Source organism: Amblyraja radiata, chromosome 24 (assembly GCF_010909765.2).
Source record: "Amblyraja radiata isolate CabotCenter1 chromosome 24, sAmbRad1.1.pri, whole genome shotgun sequence".
Classification (NCBI taxonomy): Eukaryota; Metazoa; Chordata; class Chondrichthyes; order Rajiformes; family Rajidae; genus Amblyraja; species Amblyraja radiata.
In genome coordinates this window covers 39,667,353-39,694,754 of record NC_045979.1, presented here as the reverse complement: position 1 = coordinate 39,694,754, position 27,402 = coordinate 39,667,353, and the positions used below count along the sequence as shown (strand labels likewise).

General features: G+C 44.9%; 1 protein-coding gene across 1 annotated transcript in view; it reads right to left on the bottom strand.

The window, feature by feature from the left end:
* The window catches only part of cr1 (complement C3b/C4b receptor 1 (Knops blood group)), a 791,565-nt gene that overhangs the window by 59,974 nt on the left and 704,189 nt on the right, over positions 1-27,402 (bottom strand). Inside the window, exon 27 of the mRNA XM_033042238.1 lies at positions 20,906-20,977. Coding sequence (XP_032898129.1) covers positions 20,906-20,977 — 72 coding nt within the window. The remainder of the gene's footprint in view (positions 1-20,905; positions 20,978-27,402) is intronic.

The following is a 27,402-nucleotide window of genomic DNA, read 5'->3' as shown; positions in this document are numbered from 1 at the left end:
GGTTACGTCGGTGCCGGGTGGGGTTAGAAGGGAATACGCCCTGTCCACGGGCACCCTGAGGGATTTCCGGGACCGCTGGGCTCCGCAGGGTGTTGAATGTATCCTCAATAAGGATTGTAACACAGTTGTATAGCAGTTTATTATGGATACATGTTTATATTGTATTATGGTGGTGGGTTCTGGCTTGTTTTATTGTAGTGTAAATATTATTTTTAATAATTGAATAAATTTTTTGATTAAAAAAAATAAATAAATAAATAAAAAAAGCAGGAGGACCAGGACCCTGCTTCCCACAAAGGACACTCTGCTGGCCAGAGGTGACACACGACGAACAGGGACTGAAATACAACAGACAGAGACAGGAAAAGTACTACAACCGCACAGCAAAAGACATGGACACTCTGAAAAGAGAGGACAGTGTGAGAGTACAGCCCTGTGACACACACAAGGGCTGGAGACCAGCGAGAGTGGTCCAACAGGTGAGCCATAGATTGTATGAGGTGGAGTTAGAGTCAGGAGGTGTTCTGAGACGAAATCGTCGCCACCTCAGACACAATCTCACCATGCTCACACCAACACAAAACACACCCACACCAACAGTGACTGAGGGGGCCATACCGCCAGATGGCCCAGCAGAGAACCAAGACACGGTCACCAGGTCAGGTCGACAAGTTGTCAGACCCCGCTACCTGACAGACAATACTCAGTGATTAGAGTATGGACTATGGGAAAAAAAAAAAAAAAAGATGAAAATGTGTTGTTGATGCACTTGTTGGAAAACGGATGTTTTGAACTGTTGATTTATTATTGCTTATGTTGTTAGATCTGTTGTAAATGAGCAGAACATATGGTACAAGTTTGTTGCACTAGAATACCTAAGGGAAAGAGACTAACTTGAAAAAAGAAAAAGAAAGATGTAACAATAGGATTGTTTATTTAAGTACTGTTGTACGGGGGACTGTTTTAGAGGTGACACTGGGCTCGTGGCACAGTTCGGATCAAAGATCCCCGCTATAAGATCTTTGGATCGGATGATGACTGCACAAAAACAATAAAGATCTAGTAAGCAAGACTGCTTTAATCGTCCATTATGTATCGTCCAGAAAGAGCCAGAACATAATGAAACAGACACCTGCCAATCAACACTGCGCCCCCCCCCCTCTCTATATCTCTCTCTGCCCGCCATCCGTGACCGTGACCGTGACCGTGTCCGTGTCCGTGTCCGTGACCGTGTCCGTGTCCGTGACCGTGTCCGTCTCCGTGTCCGTGACCGTTCTCCGTGTCCGTGACCGTGTCCGTGTCCGTGACCGTCTCCGTGTCCGTGTCCGTCTCCGTGTCCGTGACCGTGTCCGTGACCGTGTCCGTGACCGTGTCCGTGTCCGTGTCCGTGACCGTGTCCATGTCCGTGACCGTGACCGTGTCCGTGACCGTGACCGTGTCCGTGTCCGTGACCGTGTCCGTGTCCGTGTCCGTGTCCGTGACCGTGTCCGTGTCCGTGTCCGTGTCCGTGACCGTGTCCATGTCCGTGACCGTGACCGTGACCGTGACCGTGTCCGTGTCCGTGACCGTGTCCGTGACCGTGACCGTGTCCGTGACCGTGTCCGTGACCGTGACCGTGACCGTGACCGTGTCCGTGTCCGTGTCCATGTCCGTGACCGTGACCGTGACCGTGACCGTGTCCGTGTCCGTGTCCATGTCCGTGACCGTGACCGTGACCGTGACCGTGTCCGTGACCGTGACCGTGACCGTGACCGTGTCCGTGACCGTGACCGTGTCCGTGTCCGTGACCGTGACCGTGACCGTGTCCGTGTCCGTGTCCGTGTCCGTGACCGTGTCCATGTCCGTGACCGTGACCGTGTCCGTGACCGTGTCCGTGTCCGTGACCGTGACCGTGTCCGTGACCGTGACCGTGACCGTGACCGTGACCGTGTCTCCACTCGCTCCTCATCCGCCGGCACGGCTGGCCGCCTTGCACATGCGCACTGCTGCGGCCTGCACGTCCTCCCCCTGCACATGCGCACAACCACGGCCCGCACATCATCAACCGCCCTGCGCATGCGCACTGCCACGGCAACTGATCGGCGCTGGGCACTTTCTCTCTCGCTTTGCATTGTGGGAGATTTAGCCGCCATTGCTGTCCGGTCGCTGCCTCGCCGCCAGCGCTGAAAACCAACGCAGAATCACTCCCTGACCCTGGATCAGGAGTAACTCTTGCTTCTGGTTTCCTGGTCCTCCATAAATATTCTAAATGCAATTTAAACTGGAGGTGGTAGAGGGTTGAACAATAACAGCCTATTGTATTTGATCTGTTTATTTATTGTGTATATATATGGTCTATGGTATATAAACACACTGAACTTTTATCTCCTGTTCTGTATTATGTTTACATATTCTACTGTGCTGCAGCAAGCAACAATTTCATTGTCCTATCTGGGACACATGACAATAAAACTCTCTTGACTCTTGACTTAGACTTAAGCAAAACAGGGTTCTTGGGGAAAAAAGAGGTACCTTAAATTTAGTTACGTCTGGTTGGGTAACTATGGTAGGGTGAAGACTATTCCATGCTTTAATTGTGTGGGGGAACTCCATGGAGCAACCAGCAACTCAGGATAGAAGAAATTGGGTGACGTTTCGGGTAGAGACCCTTCTTTAGACTCCCTCTGAATTTAATGTCTTTAGTTTAATTTAAAGATACAGCGTGGAAACAGGCCCTTCTGCCCACCGAGTCCACGCCGACCACTGATCACCCGTACACTAGTTCTTTCCCACACATTAGCAGAGTAAGTCAAGAGTCAAGAGTGTTTTATACTCTCACGTCCCAATTAGAACAATGAAATCCTTACTTGCAGCAGCACAACAGAATATGTAAACAATGTTATAAACGAGAAAACAAAACGGTGTATACTTATATATGTATATATAACTATATAAATATGTGTGTGTGTGTGTGTGTATATGTGTGTATAATATATATACCCACACACACACACAATTTTCCTCCTGGGATTAATAAAATTCTATCCTATAGTATCGTGTGTGTTGGAAGGAAGTGCAGATGCTGATTTAAACTGAAGATAGACACAAAAAGCTGGAGTAACTCAACAGGTCAGACAGAATCTCTGGACAAAAGGAAAATATTACATTTTGGGTTGGGTCTGAAATAGGTTCCTGCACACCTTTGGAATGTGGAAGGAAACAAGAGCACCCGGAGAAATCCCATGCGATCAAAGGGAAAAGGAGCAGACTCCATACAGACAGCACCCATATTCAGGATCAATTCCAGGTCTCTGGCACTTTTAGGCAGCAACTTTATGGCCAATGTACAGCCCCATAGTCTTGAAATGAATTAAAATGACAAGTGTGGCATACCGCTGGAGTGCAAACTACCCAAGCAAATATGAGGTGCTGCTCCTCCAATATGCGGTGGGCCTCACTCTGGCCATGGAGGAGGCCCAGGACAGAAAGGTCGGATTCGGGTTGGGAAGGGGAGTTGAAGTGTTAACCCACCGGGAGATCAGGTTGGTTATTGCGAACTGAGTGGAGGTGTTGTGCGAAGCGATCGCCAAGCCTGCGCTTGGTCTCACTGAGGTTGATCATACGCTGAATAATCCAACCACATTTTTATTAGGAAGTGGAAAGAAATAATAGAAATTGCATTAATTGCAATGTGTAAAAAGAGTTGAGATACTGTATTATAATTTTGCTGCATGTCATTGTGGTATATATCATGTCTTGATTGGTGAATATGTTTAGTTTGTGGCTTTATTTGAAGCAGAAATAATAGGTGAATGCTTCATTGAGCATAATTCCGACTGGTAACTACGCACTTCGACCGAGCGCATTATCGCACGCGTCATGCAAGCCATCTTAAATGACCACCTAAACTGTCATTTGGCATCTTAAAAAGCTGCCAAGGTTGCCCGGCAGACAACAGAGAAAAAAAATTAAGTGAGAGCCCTGCAAGGTGTATAATATTTTTGACACTGTCATAGACCTTTCTTACATATGCTGTCACAACGCACTGTAGTATGTAAACAACCCTTCAGTAATTTTCCTTGCCCTCTATTTCAGAATAATAGTGTTTTAAGGCAATAACTCGACACTAGCAATAGCAATAAATAAAAAAATAAAAAAATAAATAAAGCACAGCTTTCCAGACCCTTATCTCATTGGCCACGCTCAGCTGTCAGTCTGGTGGACCATCTTCCTCTAGTCGTGGGGGTGGAGTATTGGGGGCGGGGGGCTCACAAGTGGAACAGCTTAGGGCCTCTCTTCATCTAAATACGGCCCTGTTTAGCTGATTCAGGGTGCACAAGAGAACACATTTATTTCATCACATTTACTGCCAGAAATATTTCAGATACAAAGGCAAGATATCTTAAATAAACAGAACATTTTCAGATTTTCAAAAACAACAAATTGACATCATATGTAGGTGGCAACTGAAGAGAGATGCCAGGTCTGAACCCTGCACCAAAGGGTCAAGGAGCAACCTAACGTCAGGTGGCCTGACGTACTTGTCCATGCCCAAGTCACCTCTCATTGAGCCAACAGTAATCTGATTGTCCAACGGACCATCCGTGATTAGACCTAAGGTTCTCATTCCAGGGCAGGAGATGCAAGACCAGGCACTGGCCCGTCCCAATCGGAGCTTTCAAAGCAGTCTCACTTTAGGCTGGACACATCACGGCAAGATAATGGAACATAAACAAGTGAGTTGGTCCGTTTTATGAAACCCATGAAGCCTCTGAGGACAACATATCCATTGGCAATTCAAAGAAAAATGAAACGGGTTCAATCTCCACCGGTTATGGAAGTTGTTGATCATAAACCTCATTGGAACTCCCTCCAGGGACAAAACTCCTCACCTGGAGCACAATCAACAACCTTCTCAACACAAGTGTAAGCAAGTGCATTTAGAATGAAATACATTGAAATAAACACGTCTCCATCGGGCAGTAGTGAACATATTAAGTGTCCAAAACTAAAACAACTCAAAATCTCAACTCAATGATCCATTCATAACCCACACATTCTTTGGTTAGTTTTTGTGGAGATGAGATGAGTTGAATTAGAATGTTGCCAGAAATTTGCAACGGTAGAATTTTCACCTGTGGGATAAAAAAAAAAGAAAATTTGAGAAACTTTAATCTAAATCATCGATACGTGAATGTACCTAAAATGGCCAGACTAGAATAATTGCACAAGAATGTCCAGTAAATGCTTGAAATATGGGAAATAACAAATTTATTGTGTTGTTGGTTTTAAATTATAAATTAAAACAGCATCAGCAGTTACAAGCAAACACTGGGAGTGCTGGAGTAACTCAGCGGGTCAGGCAGCAACTATGGAGAACATAGATAGGGGACGTTTCACAGAGTGCCCCACTAGTCACTGCCTGCCATTCTGAAAGGGACCCGTTAATCCCTACTCTTTGTTTCCTGTCTGCCAACCAATTTTCTATCCATGTCAGCACTCTACCCCCAATACCATGTGCCCACTAATCTCCTATGTGGGACCTTATCAAATGCTTTCTGAAAGTCCAGGTACACTACATCCATCCACTGGTTCTCCCTTGTCCATTTTCCTAGTTACTTATGATAAGGAAATGACGTTTAGTGCAAGGTAAAGCCAGTCAAGTCCAATCAAAGATAGTCTGAGGGTCCCCAATGAGGTAGATAGTTGTAATGAATTCATGCGCTTTCGTGTATATGTTAATGAGTTGGTGTTGTATATAAGCAGGAAATGTTGGGTAATAAATCTCTCTCTCTCGTGATCCAGGCAACCTGCGTGTAAGTTGGTATTCATTCTGCCGTCCGGAATATAACAAAATTGGCGACGAGGTTGGGATAGAGTTTGTGAACTCATCCTTTAAATACAGTGCAGGACTGTTGTGCAACATGCAGTATTGTTTAACATTATAAACAGTAAATACGGAGTTGTGTCGCAGTTGTTTGTGAGCTGGACACGATAGGCCGCAGATCCTTCTATGCAGGGTACTGTAGTTTAAAACAGCAGCTGGACAAATCATCGAGAGTTTGTCAAGGTATCTCTATGTTGTGCCTTCGTGGCAAGATGTCGTCCTTGGGATTGTATAACATTTTAGACTGAGTTTTTTTTTGTACAGCTAAGTTTTAGGTGAATTGTTACACCAGAACTGTCAGGAAATCTGGGTTTTTGAACAGACTTAAAAAAAAAGAGAACTATACGATTACATCGTCCACAGGCTACATGGGAAACCTTGGCACTTTTGACAAGAGTAGAGAGCTGTTCAGCTCCTATGTAGAGAGCAAACATGTTTTTCATGGCAAACAACATAATGGAGATTAGTGGTGAAGGAGAGATAGTGACTGAAACAAATAAGGCCGTTTGCGAACGCATGAAAGCGATTCTGCTCACGGAGCTCGGTCCTGAAGTGTACGGCACACTCGTGAATCTCCTTGCGCCCATAAAGGCAAAAGACGTGCCATTCAATGACATTATGAAGAAGTTGGAGGAGCACTTCAACACAAAGTCTCTGGAAATTGCAGAAAGCTATAAATTCAGCACTAGAAACCAGAAGCAGAATCAGACAAATCAATGAGCACATTGTTGCCTTGAAGCACTGAAGTTTACACTGTAACTTTGGAACCTTTCTCGAACGCGCACTACGTGATAGATTTGTTTGTGGTCTAGTGGATGAACAAATTCAGTCCAAACTCATGAACACTCCAGATCTTACATTCGAGCAAGCATGCAAGGTTGCTACCACAATGGATGTTGGCATCAAAGAATGCTCGCGAGTTTCGCCCACAACGGAATGCAGTGACATTTACAGTCACAAGGCAGTGCCTATGGCCAAACCAAGAGGTGCGAAACCAAAACTAAAGTATGGCAGGGAGCCGAGTTCAGCCAGTTGTTTTTTTTTATTTTTTATTTATTTGTTTTTTATTATAAATAAATTTTTATTAGAGGCATCTGCATATCATAGTCCAAACCAATACAAACTTTGTTTAATGGTTCCATATTAAATGTCCAGGATTCCAGGGACCCAGTTACCAAAGTAGCTGGGATCCTCCTTTATCCGTTACATATTAACATTGCCTCTAATTATTTATTTAATTATAGTTAGGAAAAAATAAAGAAAGAAAGAAAACAAATTAGAAAAGTAGGATAAACTATCAATAATATAACTCAGGAGCTGGTACGTAGGTCAGAGAACATAAGCATTCATCTACTCCTGGATTCAGGTTTCAGTCAGGCTTCCGCGCCGGCCAATCTACCCCTTCAAATAATCTATAAATGGAGACTATATTCTAGTAAATAATTCTGGTTTGTCAATTAAGACAAATCTAATTTTTTTCCAAATCTAAGGTCTCCGACATCTCCATAATCCACATTTTGATTGTGGGGGTTGCTGGGTTTTTCCAAAATTTTAATATTTTATTAAGGAAATTTCTTTGGTTTGTTGTAAGTTTTAATTATTGTTCTAACATGCCCAATATTATTAAATTGGGACCGGGATCCAGTTGGGTATTAACAACTACAAAGATTATTTTTTAAATATCCATCCAGTAATTTTGAATTTTTATACAATTTACAAAGGTATGGGTTAAATTAGCCGCAGAGTATTGACATTTATCACAGATAGGAAAGATATTAGGAAAAATTCTATTTCATTTTGTTTTAGAATAATGCAGTCTATGTACATAGAAATGTAGGAACGTAGAAAAAAGGTGCAGGAGTAGGCCATTCGGCCCTTCGAGCCTGCACCACCATTCAATATGGTCATGGCTGATCATCCAACTCAGTATCCCGTACCTGCCTTCTCTCCATACCCGCTGATCCCTTTAGCCACAAGGGCCACATCTAACTCCCTCTTAAATATAGCCAATGAACTGGCCTCAACTACCTTCTGTAGCAGAGAGTTCCAGAGATTCCCCACTCTCTGTGTAAAAAATGATATTCTCATCTCGGTCCTAAAAGATTTCCCCTCTATCCTCAGACAGTGACCCACTTGTCCTGGACTTCCCCAACATCAAAAACAACCTTCCTGCATCTAGCCTGTCCAACCCCTTTAGAATTTTGTAAGTTTCTATAAGATCCCCCCTCAATCTCCTAAATTCTAGCGAGTGCAAGCCGACTCTATCCAGTCTTTCTTCATATGAAAGTCCTGGCATCTCAGGAATCAGTCTGGTGAACCTTTCCTGTACTCCCTCTATGGCAAGAATGTCTTTCCTCAGATTTGGAGTACTTTAAATTGTATTAAAGAATGTCTGGCATTTAACGAACATTGATGTATATGTTGTAGGCTTTCGTCCCAAATAAACAACAGTGAGATGAGAAGAGTGCTGAGCATGGTATGGCTGAATGTTTTCTGATCCTGACAGGCATAGCAATCGCTCGCAATGTGAGTATTCAAAAGATGAAGACTGTGTTTGAAATGTAAGCGCAAGGTTTTGTCTCGAGAGGCTTCAGTGAGGCGGCTGAGAAGAGCAAAGGTAAGATAAGGTGAGGTGTTTTTCAACTTTCCTCTTTAGCCTTACAGTGGTTAGGATGGCAGGATCAGGGCCGATGTAAGCCAATTAACCTACAAACCCGCACGTATTTGGAATGAGGGAGGAAACCGGAGCACCCGGAGGAAACAACTGTGGTCACAGGGAGAACGTGCAAACTCCACACAGATAGCAGCCAATGTCAGGATCGAACCCGGTTCTTTGGCGACCCGTAACGTCACCCATCTATAATCTCCACAGATGCTGCCTGACCCGCTGAGTTACTCCAGCACTCTGTGAAACGTCACCTATCCATGTTCTCCACAGATGCTGCCTGACCCGCTGAGTTACTCCAGCACTCTGTGAAACGTCACCTATCCATGTTCTCCACAGATGCTGCCTGACCCGCTGAGTTACTCCAGCACTCTGTGAAACGTCACCTATCCATGTTCTCCACAGATGCTGCCTGACCCGCTGAGTTACTCCAGCACTCTGTGAAACGTCACCTATCTATGATCTCCACAGATGCTGCCTGACCCGCTGAGTTACTCTAGCATGTTGTGTCATCATTTCTCAATGCTTACCTCTCATCATTGTAGGTTTTAACTTTGTGAAGATCATGTCGGGTGATCGGTGAGGACCTCCACTTGGCCTGGGTTGGGCTGAGGGATGATGTGAACTCTCTTACAGGGTTTACATTTCCTGGGCCGACACCACCTGGTTACAAATTACAAATCATCAACAGCTCAGCAACATATCAGTGAAAGTTGAAAAACATGACTTTGCCTGCCCCCAACATTGCCTGTCCCGCTGAGTTACTCCAGCCCTTGGCTTTCTGTTCAAGATTCCAGCACTCCCTTTTGCCTCTCACTTTGTTCCACAATTGTCCATGTGGCCACTCCCCAGAGAAAGCCAGAGTATGGTTAACAACACACCAGTGAACTGATGCAACTTCAGGAGTTCCCACATCTCCTTACAACATCTGGGTAAGTATCTAAACAATGAGAAGACTTCTGCTGACACAAGGAACTGCAGATGCTGGTTTACCAAAAAAAGACACAAAGTGCTGGAGTAACTCAACGGGTCAGGCAGCATCTGTGGAGAACATGGATAGGTGACGTTTCACAGAGTGCTGGAGTAACTCAGCGGGTCAAGCAGCATGGATAGGTGACCTCTCGGGTCGGGACCCTTCTCCTATCCATGGTCAGGACCTTACCAATGTGAAGAAGTGTCCTGTCCCAAAACATCACCTATCCATGTTCTCCAGAGATGCTGTGAAGTTGTTTGCTGCGGGTTTAAAATGATATCAAGATTCAGATATCAGGGGTCGGCAATGGTTAACATTTCAGGAACGGCTGCAGGAAATCAAACAGCGAAACTTTATTTTCTTGCAAAAAACTCAAAGAAAAGGTAACCCAACCACAGACAACATCGGAAATTAGGGACAATATTAGTTCTACAAAGGAGAGATAATATGTTACCAGCAAACCCGGTGAAATTGGCGGCAGTTTGGAATTTAACTAAAAATGCCTGGAATTTGTGAATGGAGCATAAATACAGCGTGGGTGTGAATGTGTAAGGAATGTAGAGGTAGACAACCAGAACTACTAAAAAATGAAAAGAGAAAAGTTAGTGAAGACAAATCTAGGTCCTTTACTGTCAGAAGTGAGAGAATTCATAATGAGGAACCATGAAATAGCAGAAGAATTGAACAAATACTTTGGCTCGAAGATAGACACAAAATGCTGGAGTAACTCAGCGGGACAGTCAGCATCTCTGGAGAGATGGAATGGATGAAGTCTGAAGAAGGGTCTCGACCTGAAACATCACCCATTCCTTCTCTCCAGAGATGCTGCCTGACCCGCTGAGTTACTCCAGCCATCTGTGTCTAGCTTTGGTTTAAACCAGCATCTGCAGTTCCTCCCTAAATACATTTTGGATTTTAAAAATTCCCAGCGCTGCGAGGGTACCAGGATTCTAACGGAACGAGATGAGAATTGGTAAAAGAAAATATTGCTGGAGAAATTAATAGACTGAAAGCCAATAAATCTACAGGGCCAAATGATCGTATTCCCAGAGTATGAACAGAGAGAGCCATGGAAAGAGGGTGTGGGTTGGCTGATACAGTATGTACGTCAATGAGCATTCCTGCACACTGTAGGTGGTAAATGTAACATGACGATTTAAACAGAACAGAGAGAAGAGTGGGAATAAATGTCTAATTAGCTCAACTTTGCAATCTATTATTACTGATATGATAAATTAGAAAACAGGGTCTGTGTACAAAATCACGAGAGGAATAGATCGGGTAGACAGACAGAGTCTCTTGCCCAGAGTAGGGGAATCGAGAACCAGAGGACATAGGTTTAAAGTGAGAGAGGGGAGGGGGAAAGATTTAATAGAAACTTGTGGGGTAACTTTTTCACACAAAGGGTGGTGGGTGTATGGAACGAGCTGCTAGAGGAGGTAGTTGAGGCCGGTACAATCACAATGTTTAAACAACATTTCGACAGGTACATGGAAAGGACAGAGGGATCTGAGCCAAACGCAGGTAGATGGGACTAGTGTAGTTGGGGCATGTTGGCTGGTGTGGGCAAGTTGGGTGGAAGGGCCTGTTTCCATGCTGTATGACTATGACTGAAAGAGCCAACATTGATTTATGAAAGGGAAGGTAGAAAACATTTCTGGAGAAACTCAGCGGGTGAGGCAGCATCTATGGAGCGAAGGAAATAGGCGACGTTTCAGGTCGAAACCATTTTCCAGCATCTGCTGTTCCTTCTTACACTTTATGAAAGGGAAATTGTGTTGAACAAACCAGCTGGGGGATTTTTTTGGGCGAGGTCGGTGTTGTTACAGTTTGGATATGCAATGAGTCATTGAAAACTCAGTGGTCGGATAATGCATGTTTTGTCTGAGATAAGCCACCAAAAATAATTTATGTTGATGCAAGATGAGCCCGAGCAATGGTCTCCACCCAAAACGTCATCTATCTTGACCCGCTATTATTTCAATTTGACACATTATGTTGGCGGCGTTTCCGAGTTAAACCAGCATCAACAGTTCCATGGGTCTACAGAAATCCTTATCTTGTTATGTCAAGCATGCAGTGGCTGTTCCATTCTATCTGTTTCCCACCAACAATGTAATACATATGATTTCCTTCAAGGCTTAGTCTGAAAGTGTCAATAGTGTCCCACTTGGCGATTTTTTCAGCGACTGCCGGCGTCATGGACTGACATATCAGCGTCGCCGAAAGATTTTGAACATTTCAAAATCCGGCGGCGGCAAAAAAAACGTTGCGGCACTTGAGGAAACACCGTGCGTCAATACATCGTCACGCCGCGTTACCCCACGACGTTGTCGGTGACCTGATACGTCAGTCAATGATGCCGGCAGTCGCCGAAAACATCGGCAAGTGGGATAGGCCCTTGAGTACTATTTGCCTTGTTAAATGGAATAATACTCAAAGGAAAGCAAAGGTGCAAAATGGCACAGGGGAAAGGGGAAGAAAAGAATCAAAATACACAAAGCAGGAAGATTTAATGAGACACAAGGAATTATAGAGTCTGGTGGACACAAAAATACACAAAGTGCTGAAGTAACTCCATGGAATCGGCAACATACCTGGAGAACATGGATACGTGATATAATAGGAGCAGAATTAGGTCATTCAGCCCATTCAATCGTGGCTGATCTATCTCTCCCTCCTAACCCCATTCTCCTGCCTTCTCCCCATAACCCCTAACACCTGTACTAATCAACAATCAACCTCTCTCTGCCTTAAAAATGTTCATTAACTTGGCCTTCACAGCCTTCTGTAGCAAAGAATTCCAAAGATTCACCACCCTCTGACCAAAGAAATTCCTCCTCATCTCCTTCTTAAAGAAACCTCCTTTAATTTATGAGCTGTGGTCCTAGACTCTCCCACTAGTGGAAACACCCTCTCCACATCCACTCTATCCAGGCCTTTCACTATTTGTTGTTTCAATAAGGTGTCCCCTCATCCATCTAAACTCCAGCGAGTACAGGCCCAGTGCTGACAAACGCTCATCATATGTTACTCCACTCATTCTTGGGATCTTTCTGGGAAACCTTCTCTGGACTCTCTCCAGAGCCAGCACATCCTTCCTCAGATATAGTGCAATAACTGCTCACAATACTCCAAACGTGGCCTGTCCAGCGCCTTATAGAGCCTCAGCATTACATCCCTGTGTCGGGTCGAGGCCCTTCTTCAGACTGGTCCGAACGGTTTTAATTGTTTCCAGAAGTTGCCAAGAGATTTATAACACGATAGCATCTCACCGTTTCTTCTTAATATGTGACACTCCTGCAGTAAGAGCGATCCCAGTACAGAAAGATGTAATGCAAATGGCAACAATGCCAATCGTTCCTGAAAGAATACACATGATTACACAATGAGTGACTGGAACAAAGCGATGTTATCTGGAGTAATAAGTGAATATATTTGTAATGATACCACTGACTGAGCCGGTAATAATATTGATCTAAACTCTAGCTGCTGTTATCTTGAAACTGACATGTAAAATGTGGTTTGTAATAGAGTCAGTGATACAGTGTGGAAACAGGCCCTTCGGCCCAACTTGCCCACACTGGCCAACATGTCCCAGCTACACTAGTCCCACCTGCCTGCGTTTGGTCCATATCCCTACAAACCTGTCTGTTATGTTCTGGACGGCAGAATGAATAACAACTTACACGCAGGTTGCCTGGATCACGAGAGAGAGCTTTATTACCCAACATTCCCTGCTTATATTGAACACCAACTCATTAACATGCACATTTCATAAATACTGATTTAAACCAGTATTTATGAAATCTTACATGATAAACATAATATATTTATTTTACATATCTACACATTTTCGTTTTACTTATACAGTGAGTTACTTAACTTAAAAACCTAATCTGACTACTGGTTTACGGATGTGTTCAAGAAGGAACTGCAGATGCTGGAAGATCGAAGGTACACAAAAATGCTGGTGAAACTCAGCGGGTGCAGCAGCATCTATGGAGCGAAGGAAATAGGCGACGTTTCGGGCCGAAACCCTTCTTCAGACTGGTTTACGGATCCTGCCTGATTGTCTAACAGTAACACGTGTAACAGGTTTAGGTGTTGACTCAACTGTTGGCTTGTTTGGCTCTGTTTTAGTACCCTGACTTTGACCAGAGGAATCTGTTTCTTTGTCTGTACTAAGTGAACTTTGTGTTTCAATCACAGTGGTCTCTTCCAACTCACTTTCAGATGAAAACTCAGGGATTAGGACTTCATGCTCAGTTTTTGGTTCATCTTTGGCTGGAATCATTTGATCAACATGAACACTTTTGATCCTATCTCCAACTTCAACTAAATATCTTTTTGTTCCACGCATTTCCTCCATTTTCCTAACATTGAGAGGACTGAGAACACAAACCTGCTCATCTGGCTTGAAGTACCGCTCCTTTTGGTGGGAGACAAAATGGCATTTTTGACTTAACTGGTTTTGCTCAAATCTCAAGGCCAAATTGGGTTGAACTAGACTTAGGTGTATTCTTAGCCTTCTCTTAGAAACATAGAAAAATAGGTGCAGGAGTAGGCCATTCGGCCCTTCGAGCCTGCACCGCCATTCAATACGATCATGGCTGATCATCCAACTCAGTATCCCATCCCTGCCTTCTCTCCATACCCCCTAATCCCTTTAGCCACAGGGGCCACATCTAACTCCCTCTTAAATATAGCCAATGAACTGGCCTCAACTACCTTCTGTAGCAGAGAATTCCACAGATTCACCACTCTTTGTGTAAAAAAGGATTTTCTCATCTCGGTCCTAAAAGACTTCCCTCTTATCCTTAAACTGTGACCCCTAGTTCTGGACTTCCCCAACATCGGGAATAATCTTCCTGCATCTAGCCTGTCCAACCCCTTAAAAATGTTGTAAGTTTCTATAAGATCCCCCCTCAATCTTCTAAATCTCTTCATCAACAGTTGTGCAGGTGAGTAATCTGTTGTTGTGTGTTGTGTGGTTCTGTACTTCAGCAAGAAACTAGCCAACCGGTGTTTCATGCTGAGCTTTGAACTGCCCTGTTTCTTGAGAGCATCTTTGACAACTCTAACAGACCTTTCCGCCGCCCCGTTGGAGGCTGGATGGTGTGGGGGAAGACGTGTGTGTTTTACACCATTCCGCTGCATGAACTCTTTGAACCGTTCTGAACGAAACTGAGGCAGAAACAAGTTCTTCCGGTAAACCATGAAATGCAAAAATGGATCTCAACTCATCTATGGTACACTCAGTAGCAGTGCTTGACCCCATATGCTTAAACTCACTCCATTTGGAATGACTATCTACTAGTACCAGAAAATGATCATTACCCTTTTCACACCATAGGGCAGCTTTGTATATGAATACAAGCCGTTATGTGCGTTGATAGTCAAGTACTGCTGACTTTCCTTGTCGACATTGAGTTGGGCAAAAGCGTGAGACAAATCCAGTTTAGTGAAGACTCTTGCTCCGCTATGTTCTGAGTACAGGTCTTGTTCGTCATCAACGGCTTGGTTGACAGTTTTGTCGGCCTTGGGTGCGGCCACAATTGGCGTTGCCCAGTTACTCTGGTCTGTCTTCACGAGTACTCCATTCTGCTCTAACCTGTTGAGTTCTACCTCCACTTGTTGCTTTAGTGCATATGGTACAGGTCTTGGTCGACAATACACAGGCCTCACATCTTGCTGGTCGAATGTGTGCAGAGTACCCTGTTATTCCCGTGTCACTGTCAGCAAATATTTCCGCATGTTTGCTTATGACGTTTTCAAGATGTGATTTGGACAAATCAACGCTGAAAATGTTTTTCCAGTCTAATTCTATGCTACTCAGCCAATCCTTTCCAAGGAGGGTTGGTTTATTCCTGTAGCTGGCCACTATGATGGGCAGTGTTACTGACTGACCATTATGCTGAACTTTACAGTTCATTTGTCCACATGTCTCCAAAACTTCGCCCGAGTAGGTTCTCAGCTTGACCTTACTCTCAAACAATGGTATCTGTGGGAACTTTGTTTCGTGCAGGTCTTTGCTCATGACCGAACAAGCTGCTGCCGTGTCAATACACATATCGATTAACTGTTCATTAATCAATAGTTTAGTTCGAAACTCCTTGCTTGGCTGGTTGTAGGCTTGGTTGCATAAATGGTGTACAACCCAAGTTCATTTTCATCTGTATTCACCTCAAGTTGTGAACTTCTCTCTGATGTTGTCACTTGTTTCCTGCAGATTGTTGGTTTCCTGCTTTAAGCTTGGCCCGACATGCTGAGGCGATGTGGCCTTTCTTCTGGCAGTTACAGCACTTGGCCATTTTGAACTGACAAAATTGGGATGAGTGATTACCATTGGAACGATAACAACTGGCTGAACCCCGCCATACTTCGGTTTTGGTTTCGCACCTCTTGGTTTGGCCATAGGCACTGCCTTGTGACTGTAAATGTCACTGCAGTCCGTGGTGGGTGAAACTCGCGAGCATTCTTTGATGCTATCTCCATTGTGGTCGCAACCTTGCATGCTTGCTCGAATGTGAGATCTGGAGTGTTCATGAGTTTGGCCTGAATTTGTTCATCCACTAGACCACAAACCCGTAGTGTTGATTGTCTCGTGCTACTTCTGGTTCCTAGTGCCAAATTTATAGCTTTCTGCAATTTCCAGACACTTTGGATTACATAGAAACATAGATAGAAACATAGAAAATAGGTGCAGGAGGGGGCCATTCAGCCCTTCGAGTCAGCACCGCCAGTCATTGTGATCATGGCTGATCGTCCCCTATCAATAACCCGTGCCTGCCTTCTCCCCATATCCTTTGACTCCACTAGTCCATCGAGCTCTATCTAACTCTCTCATAAATCCATCCAGTGACTTGGCCTCCACTGCCCTCTGTGGCAGGGAATTCCATAAATTCACAACTCTCTGGGTGAAAACGTTTTTTCTCACCTCAGTCTTAAATGGCCTCCCCTTTATTGAGCTGCTCCTCCAACTTCTTCATAATGTCATTGAATGGCACGTCTTTTGCCTTTATGGGCGCAAGGAGATTCACGAGTGTGCCGTACACTTCAGGACCGAGCTCCGTGAGCAGAATCGCTTTCATGCGTTCGCAAACGGCCTTATTTGTTTCAGTCACTATCTCTCCTTCACCACTATTCTCCATTATGTTGTTTGCCATGAATAACATGTTTGCTCTCTACATAGGAGCTGAACAGCTCTCTACTCTTGTCAAAAGTGCCAAGGTTTCCCATGTAGCCTGTGGACGATGCCATCGTGTAGTTCTCTTCTTTTTTAAGTCTGTTCAAAAACCCAGATTTCCTGACAGTTCTGGTGTAACAATTCACATAAAACTTAGCTGTACAAAGGCTATTCAGCTTGAGGAACTCAACAAAAAAAATCTTATACAATCCAAGGATGACATCTTGCCATGTAGACACAACATAGAGATACCTTGACAAACTCTCGATGATTTGTCCAGCTGCTGTTTTAAACTACAGTACCCTGCATAGAAGGATCTGCGGCCTATCGTGTCCAGCTCACAAACAACTGCGACACAACTCCGTATTTACTGTTTAAAATGTTAAACAACACTGTGTGTTGCAAAACAGTCCTGCACTGTATTTAAAGGATGAGTTCACAAGCTCTAGCCCATCCTCGTCGCCAATTTTGTTATATTCCTTACGGCAGAATGAATAACAACTTACACGCAGGTTGCCTGGATCATGAGAGAGAGATTTATTACCCAACATTCCCTGCTTATATACAACACCAACTCATTAACATATACATGAATATGTATGAACACATTACACTGTCCTATCCATGTACCTATCTAACTCTTTCTTAAACGATGGGATAGTCCTAGCCTCAACTACCTCCTCTGGCAGCTCGTTCCATACACCCACCACCCTTTGTGTGAAAAAGTTACCCCTCAGATTCATATTAAATCTGTTCCCCTTCACCTTAAACCTATGTCCTCTGGTCCTCGATTCCCCTACTCTGGGCAAGAGACTCTGTGTATCTATCCGATTTATTCCTCTCATGATTTTATACACAATGAAATTCACATAGACATAATGAAATAAAAAAATCAGTGAGAACTGATGTATGTTACTGCATAGTAAGGTATTAAAACAGATATGCAGAGTAGTTATGAAAAGTTGTATCAGCAACAAGGTTGAAGCCATGGGCTTTAGCTGCCCCATTATTGACTGGGTTCCCTTTGGGCGAGAGACTGACGGGGCAGAATATGTTGGCATTATCCAAGAATGTGGACAGACTGACTGGAGGAGGGACTGAACTGGACTTTGTATTGGGAAATGCACCTGGCCAAGTGACCATTGCAGGAAGGATGTGCAGACCAAGGCAGTGGATATTTTTAAGGCAAGGATAGGCAAATTCTTGATTAGAACGAGTGTCGAGGGTTATGGGGAGAAGGCAGGAACATGGGCTAAGGAGGCAGAGATCAGACATGATTGAATGGCGGAGTAGACTCGATGGGCCGAATGGTCTAATTCTACTCCTACAACTTGTGAATGGTGCGAGAGGGAAGGCCAGGGTTACTTGAAGTAGAGAAGTCAATATTCATACTGCTGGGTTGTAAGATGCTTGTGAAAATCTAGTGAGTGTATTTGTACAATTACCTGTATCACAACTGTCTTGCATTATATACAATCATACACACTTGCAAACCATGCAGCTATAAAATAAATTAAACAGTGCAATGTTTATAAATATAATGAAAAACTTGCATGCTCCAAGTGTGCCTCACCAAGGCCTTGCTTCCTATGTGCTGTAGGATTGAACGAAACCAAGATTGCATTGGCCGTATACAAGTTCTCAGCTGAACAATACAAGTAACGTTTAATTTATGGAAAGTCTTAGGTTGCTACTAAAATAGACCATTGTCAGACATAGTGAGGAAATATTAACGATGGAATTAAACTAATAACAGAAATGACCTCACTATTGCACCTTAGTTACAGATTATTTTCTGGCAAAAAACACAAAAGGAGAAACAACCCAAGCGACTAATGAACAAAGCTGGAACCTCCAAGGTCAGAACCTTTTCCCCAGGATGGAAAACCAAACACTGGAGGACACAGGTTCAACGTGACAGGGACAAAGTTTAAAGGAGATGTGCGGGGCAAGTGTTTCACACAGAATGTGGTGGGAGCCTGGAACGCGCTGCCAGGGGGAGGGGGGTGGTGGTGGAGGCAGATACGACAGCGGTTTTGAAGAGGCTTTAGGATAGGCGCATGGATATGCAGGGAATGGAGGGATATGGATTGTGTGCAGGTAGATAAGAGTTGGTCTTAGCATCATGTCCAGCACGGACTTTGTGGGCCGAAGGGCCTGTTCTTGTTCCTGTGCTGTACTGATCTATATGACAAAACTGTTGCTCAGTTCTAAGATGTTTTGGGAGGAACCATAAATAATCGTCTAACTGGCAGAGTCCGTCTTGTCAATGAATAAAAGGTCAAAAAGAAATAAATCTGTGCGAGTAAACATGGAAAATAGTTGCAGGAGAAAGAGAGACAGGGCCAGGTGTGAAACCGAGATCCCCGCACCATTTCCTCACAATGTGTGTAACAGATAAAGCAAAATTAAACGTTAATACTGATATAATGAGGAACAAATCCGTCTCTCTTCCAGGAACATGATGTGCACTCAATTGAAAGGAAGTCGACCGTAATAAACAAGGAATGGGGAATTCTAGGCGGATTTTATAACTGGTCAACATGCGAGAGGTTTGGCAGGGACGTTTCAAGTCAGTGTTTACTGGCTCCGAAAGCTAAAGGCACATCCAACTATGGCGGCACGGTGGCGCAGCGGTAGAGATGCTGTCTTTCAGCGCTTGCAGCGCCGGAGACCTGGGTTCGATCTGTACGGAGTTTGTACGTTCTCCCCGCGACCGCGTGGGATTTCTCTGAGATTTTCGGTTTCCTCCCACACTCCTGTTTCAGGGCCTGTTTCCGTTCTGCATCTCTAAACTTCTTTCTGTCTCGTCGCCCATTGCAAAGTTTGCCATAGTTTTTCTGTTCATTCTGCAAAGGAAGATTCACTTCCCAGTTTTATGTGTTTATTTTAGCTTGAGTTTGTCATAGAATACTGACATTTTCAACAGTTATCGGAAAAACGCTGTTGCTAGGAAGTGTTCAGAGAAGATTTACGAGGATGTTGCCAGGACTCGAGGCCTGAGGTACAGGGAGAGTAGGTGAGTCTCTAATCCTTGGAGCGCTGGAGGATGAGGGGAGATCTTATAGAGGTGTATAAAATCATGAGAGAAATAGATTCGGTAAACGCACAGAGTCTTTTACCTGGAATTGATAATCAGAAGACATGGGTTTAAGGTGAGGGTGGAAAAATTCAATAGGAACTTGAGGGGAACCTTTTTTACACAAAAGATGGTGGGTGTATGGAACGAGCTGCCAGAGGAGGTAGTTGAGGCAGGTAGTATCGCAACATTTAAGGAACAGTTAGACAGGTTCATGGACAGGACAGGATTAGACGAATATGGGTCAAACGCAGGCAGGTGGGACTAATGTAGATGGGACATGTTGGCCGGAATGGGCAAGTTGGGCAGAAGGGCCTGTTTCCATGCCGTATCACTCTATGAGGAACAAAGAAGTATTGCTCGAGAGAGAAACAACATTGTGAACAGGTGAATAGGACAAATCTCGCCTTGCTGACCATCAAGAGATTTCTGCCATTATCATTAAAAACAGCTGGGCTGAACTGTGAGAAAGTGGGATGACAGAACTTGTGCGAACAGGCGATCGATGGTCGGTGTGGACTCGGAGGGGCCGAAGGGCCTGTTTCCATGCTGTATCTCTAAACCCAACTAGTGTATGAGCGGGGCGATCGATGGTCGGTGTGGACTCGGAGGGGCCGAAGGGCCTGTGTCCATGCTGTATCTCTAAACCCAACTAAACAAAAATTTTCAATCACATTTTTACAAATCTATTTTCGCTGATCATAAATGTGAACTAAGCTTAGTGGTAAGGGCCTGTCCCACGAGCATGCGACCCGCATGCAGCAAGCGCGTCCAAACCAGAAGCGGAGGCCGCGCGGAGGTCGAGTGAGGGACGTGAAGTTCGAGCGAAGTCCGCGGGAAGTTCGCGCATGACGTACTGTGTCGATACGCTGCGCACGCCCGTCGAGGCGGCTGCGGGCTGGCAGGCCGTTGCCGCGTGGAATTTTTGAACGGTCAGTTTTTCGGAGCCCCGCGCGATGTCGGGACCAGCTCCGCACAATTCCATACGGCGCCGGCGATCGAAGTGGGACCGGCCCCGCGAGGCCGTACAGCTCAAGCGACCACGTTAGGTAGCGCTTGCCGCATGGAGTCGCATGCTCGTGGGACAGGCCCTTAACTTTATCAATAGGAAGGAGGTAGCTGTTGTACAGTACCGTTAGACTGGAGAGATCCCTTGATAGACTCTCCAGAGTCAGGCTTCCTCACTGGCAACGAGGACTTTATTTCTAGATACAGAGAGGCAATGACAAGTGTGACAAGCAGACACAATGCTAATACTCAGATCCCCACATCTTATATTCACATGCCATGCAGAGTAAAATGCACAGTAACGTATAGTAATGCAGTGACATTTTTGGTAATTTAGAAACTTAGAGAATCATGGTCAAGTTTTTAAGAACCCGCTCCACCATCAGGAATGTTTTTATTTTAAATCACATTTATTCTCAGGCAGCAGCTGTTCCTCCTCTCTCAAATTTGGTTTGAGTCAATCTTCAAATGTATACGTTGAACAAAAATGCTAAGCAACTAAATATCTTTAGTTTCAGTGGCGCAGCGGGTAGAGCTGCTGCCTCACAGTGCCACAGATCCGGCTTCCATCCTGACTACGTGTGCTGTCTGTACGGAGTTTGTACGTTCTCCCCGTGACCTGCGTGGGTTTTCTCCGGGTGCTCCGGTTTCCTTCCACACTCCAAAGACGTACAGGTTTGTAGGTTAATTGGCTTGGTGTGTGTTTAAATTGTCCCTAGTGTGTGTGGGTAGTGCTAGTGTATGGGTGATCGCTGGTCGGTGTAGATTCAGCGGGCCGAAGGGCCTGTTTCCCTGCTGTATCTCTAAACTAAAATAAAATTGATGAAGGGTTATCAGAATATCTGGACATTTTTGATCCTTGAGTTTGTTGCTTGTGTTGGGATATTTGTAGATGACAAGAAGCTTACTTCAGCTATTAGTTCATCTTGAATAACTGTTCTGTTCCCAGGCCAGAGAAATCGGATTTGGTGGCACAATTGAGACAATTCACATCAACTCCAAATTGAACAAGACTTTGCTGTCACTCAAAAAGCAATAAACATGATGTGGTCCACGATGCTGATGCTGTGACTGTGATCATCCATGGCCTCCACCATGGACCATCGCAATGCAGCAGCTGTCAGGTGTTACGGGGAGAAGGCAGGAGAATGGGGCTTAAGAGGGAGAGATAGATCAGCCATGATTGAATGGCAGACTTGGAAACATAGAAAATAGGCCATTCAGCCCTTCGAGCCAGCACCGTCATTCAATATGATCATGGCTGATTATCCAGAATCAGTACCCCGTTCCTGCTTTATCCCCATAATCCCATGATTCCGTTAACCCTAAGAGCTAAATCTAACTCTCTCTTGAAAACATCCATTGAATTGGCCCACACTGCCTTCTGTGGCAGAGAATTCCACAGATTCACAACTCTCTGGCTGAAAACGTCTCTCCTAATCTCAGTCCTAAATGGCCGACCCCTTATTCTTAAACTGTGGCCCCTTGTTCTGGACTCCCCCCCACACGTGGAACTGTTTTCATGCATCTAGCCTGTCCAATCCCTCAAAATTTTATATGTCTCTATAAGATAACCTCTCATCCTTCTAAGTTCCAGTGAATACAAGCCCAGTCGATCCATTCTTTCATCATGAAATCAATTTGATGGGCCGAATGGCCTACGTTTGCTCCTATCACATGAACATGAAGGAATATGGAATCCTAAGCTGCCTTCATAGACCGGCCCAATCTCTGGCTGTAAATGCCTCAACTACAGGCCACTGCACAACATGCCAACATCACAGGGAATAACTCACCTTCACACACTGGGGGGTTACCATCCCAGCCTCCAGCTTTGCACAATCGGTAGTTCCTTCCCACCATCAGGAACCTAGATCAATGATAAACAAGATGTCAAGCAATATAATAACAAGGAACTGCAGGTGCTGGTTTATACCAGAGATACACACAAAGTGCTGGAGTAACTCATCAGGTCAGGCAGCATCTGTGGAGAACATGGATAGGTGACGTTTCACAGAGTGCTGGAGTAACTCAGCGGGTCAGGCAGCATCTGTGGAGAACATGGATAGGTGACGTTTCACAGAGTGCTGGAGTAACTCAGCGGGTCAGGCAGCATCTCTGGAGATAGGAAATAGGTGACGTTTCAGGTCGTGACCCTTCTTCAGAATCAGTGGTTTTGTATACACACTGGAGATGTATACATTGTATTGATCCCCACCATCGAAGGGATCTATCGCAGTCGCTGCCTCAAAAAGGCTGCCAGCAACATCAAGGACCCACCTCATCCTGGCCACACACTCATCTCTCCGCTACCATCGGGAAGAAGGTACAGGAGCCTGAAATCTGGTACATCCAGGTTCAGGAACAGCTACTTCCCCACAGCCATCAGGCTATTAAACACGACTTCAATCAAGCTCTGAACAATAACAATCTATTATTATTATTACTATTGCACTTTATCTGTTTATTTATTTATTGTGTATATATGGTTTATGGTCTATAAACACACTGAACTTTTATCTCCCGTTCTGTATTATGTTTACATATCCTGTTGTGCTGCAGCAAGCAAGAATGTCATTGTCCTATCTGGGACACATGACAATAAAACTCTCTTGCCTCTTGATTAATCCTAAATGTATCGACACATAAACCAATACAATGGGCTAATAAAGAGATCACATGTTGGCAATGAAATAGAACAAACCATGAACAGTTGTAAGGAAGATCCCTGATGGACTAACTGGTGTCTGTACGCACGTTACTGCAACTTTGTCCACACTTCCAGCCTGCACTTTGCATAAAACTTCAACTACTTACTTACTAATTAAATGTTTCTGCTTCATGATATTGCCAGGACCCTCGTGTGGAAACAGTATGAAGACTGGAACTCAAATGCTCACAGCACAAACTCACCTATCCATGTTCTCCACAGATGCTGCCTGACCCCCTGAGTTACTCCAGCACTCTGTGAAACGTCACCTATCCATGTTCTCCACAGATGCTGCCTGACCCACTGAGTTACTCCAGCACTCTGTGAAACGTCACCTATCCATGTTCTCCACAGATGCTGCCTGACCCACTGAGTTACTCCAGCACTCTGTGTAACGTCACCTATCCATGTTCTCCACAGATGCTGCCTGACCCGCTGAGTTACTCCAGCACTCTGTGTAACGTCACCTATCCATGTTCTCCACAGATGCTGCCTGACCCACTGAGTTACTCCAGCACTCTGTGTAACGTCACCTATCCATGTTCTCCACAGATGCTGCCTGACCCCCTGAGTTACTCCAGCACTCTGTGAAACGTCACCTATCCATGTTCTCCAGATATGGGTGCTGTCTGTACGGAGTTTGTACATTCTCCCTGTGGGGACCTCGTGGGTTTCCTCCTGGCCAAAGGGGTCAAACTAAATTTTAACCATTTTTTCCCGCCATCTTCTCTACAATTTAATATGACCTTTTGGACCTAAAGAAGAGCTGTCACTCCCTCCACAGATCCTGACTGACTGACCCGCTGACTCTGCTCAACGTTTTCTGTAGTTTATTTCAGATTTCCAGTGACTACAAACTTTAGCGATTTTCATTGTTCAAATGCTCACCCTGTTCTACATTGGAAATTAGCTCGATTTCCAAAAGTAGTGTCTGGTGCCTGAGAATATCCATTCACTATCATTCCTGGGCTGCCACAGTTAATCGCTACACAGGGAGAAAAGGAAGCAGTTAAAGATGTTGTAAACATCACACGCCAACACGTTCTTCACACCCGTGACGCAAATGTGTTGAATTTTACACAACAACCCCGACAATTCTGATCTCCCACTTATTTACAGTCCAGGTTTAGCGAATGAAATGATTACCTATCCATGTTCTCCACAGATGCTGCCTGACCCGCTGAGTTACTCCAGCACTCTGTGTCCTTCACTAAACACGATGCACTATAAGACCAGGTTGGAAATGGGGTACCTTGTGGGCCCCCATCTCGCTCCACGTTCTGGCCTCCACAAGGCACGGCAGTGGTCTGACACATGGAGCGCTGCATCTTCCACATACAAGCAGCTTGGCAACACCCAGAACCGTGGACATAGTTGATGCAAATCCCAAACTCCCACCAGCCATGAGCTGAACACGACATCTCACTTCTTCACAGCAAGACACACACAACCGAAAAGTAACATTTCCACCTGATATCCATAAGTTCATGAAAGAGGAAAAGTTTAACCCATTCCTTCCCTCCAGCACTCAGCTCATACAGAGGCTACTCACGTTTGCAGATGGGGGGTCCAGGCACAAAGGTATTGTTCTCTCTACATTCAATTGTACTTCTACCAACCATCTGAGAGCCTCGGACACAGAGATAACTGATGGTTTCCCCATACGTGTAGGTGAGGGCGATTCCTCCCTCCATCTGGCTGAACGCCGGCAGGACTGGCTGTTGACACTGGACAACTACCCAGAAAAATGACACATATTAGTCTTCACCAGAATACTGGCCATTCACCAAGTATCAGTCCCACTCAGCGAATTGTGGACACAGCCCAGACCGTCACACAAACCAACCTCCCCTCCATTGATTCCATCTACACCTCACGCTGCCTCGGCAAGGCCAGCAGCATCATCAAGGACCAGTCTCACCCTGGTCACTCCCTCTTCTCCCCTCTCCCATCAGGCAAGAGGTAGAGAAGTGTGAAAACGAACACCTCCAGATTCAGGGGCAGTTTCTTCCCAGCTGTTATCAGGCAATTGAACCATCCTACCACACCCAGAGAGCAGTCCTGAACTACTATCTACCTCTTTGGTGACCCTCGGACTATCCTTGATGGGGCTTTGCTGGCTTTACCTTGCACTAAACATTATTCCCTTATCCTGTATCTGTACACTGTGAACAGCTCGATTGTCTTTCTGCTGACTGGTTAGCACGCAACAAAAGCTTTTCACTGTACCTCGCTACACGTGACACTAAACTCAACTGAACTCCATAAAATAAGACTTTGGAAAGTGGGAATGGCAGATTAGTCCAGGATTTATCACCTGCAACACCTAGACATTTTTGTTCTTTTTTCCCAAAAGGAATAACTTTGCATTTTCCTCCCACACACTCCATTTGCCAACTCACCTGACACATCAACCTGCTTTGTCATAAGGAATAAGAGTAGTATTAGGCCATTCAGCCCATCAAGTCTACTCCACCATTCAATCATGGCTGATCTATCTCTCCCTCCCAACCCCATTCTCTCCAAAACCTTTGACACCCGTACTAATCAATACTCTATCTATCTCTGCTTTAAAAATATCCACTGACTTGGCTTCCACAGCCGTCTGTGGCAAGGAATTCCACAGGTTCACCACCCTCTGACATATCTTCCTTGTAAATTGATTTCCCACCTATCTTGGTGTCATCTGCAAACTTTGCTGCTGTTCTAGTCATTGGCACATTGGTGAAGAGTAGTGGTCCTAGTACTGATCCATGAGGTACTTAGTGGGTCAGGGGCTGACAATGTGTACAACAGGGCTGTCTGAACCAAGTCATGAGTTGCCCTTGGTGCAAGTGTAGGTCAGATACAACAACATGAAGGATGTGTGAGGGGATAAACTCGTCACAAGAGGGAATGGCCGTGCTAGGCTTGCTCTGCTTGGGAACTAGCAGAGTTGACTAATTGATGAGCCGACTGGAGTCCAGTTATTGAGCTTACAGTGTGGAAACAGGCCATTTGGCCCAACTTGTTCACACGTCCCATCTGCACTCATTCCACCCGCCCATATTCCCTCAAAACCTGTCCTATCCATTCTTGGTGCAGTACCACATATAGATGACTTAATATAGTTCTTAATTGTTAACAATTATTTTCTCAGTGGCAGGATCACAATCACGCACAAGACTAAGCGGGAGTCTCAGTAACACTACAAACTTGCTACAGGCTAATCTACATACAGACAGACAGCTGTAAAGCGACTGTACTCTACCTGTGCATGTTGGTGGTGTGTTGTCCCATTCCCCGGTCTCTGTACAAACCAGTCTGCCCGCTCCGATTAATGAATAGCCGGCACTGCAGGAGTACTCCGCCACCATCCCGTATTCCCAGAGCTCTCCGTCGGCTGGTGAGGAAGTGTTCCCGTTACTAATCGGTGGGGGAGCAGCGCACGACACAGCTGTGGACAAATAGAAACATAGAAAATAGGTGCAGGAGTAGGCCATTCGGCCCTTCGAGCCTGCACCGCCATTCAATATAATCATGGATCATCCAACTCAGTATCCTGTAGCTGCCTTCTCTCCATACCCCCTGATCCCTTTAGCCACAAGGGCCACATCTAACCCTCTTAAATATAGCCAATGAACTGGCCTCAACTACCTTCTGTGGCAGAGAATTCCAGAGATTCACCACTCTCTGTGTGAAAAATGTTTTTCTCATCTCGGTCCTAAAAGACTTCCCCTTTATCCTTAAACTGTGACCCCTTGTTCTGGACTTCCCCAAACATCGGAAACAATCTTCCTGCACCTAGCCTGTCCAACCCCTTAAGAATTTTGCAAGTTTCTATAAGACACCCCTCAATCTTCTACATTCTAGCGAGTACAAGCCGAGTCTATCCAGTCTTTCTTCATAAGAAAGTCCTGCCATCCCAGGAAT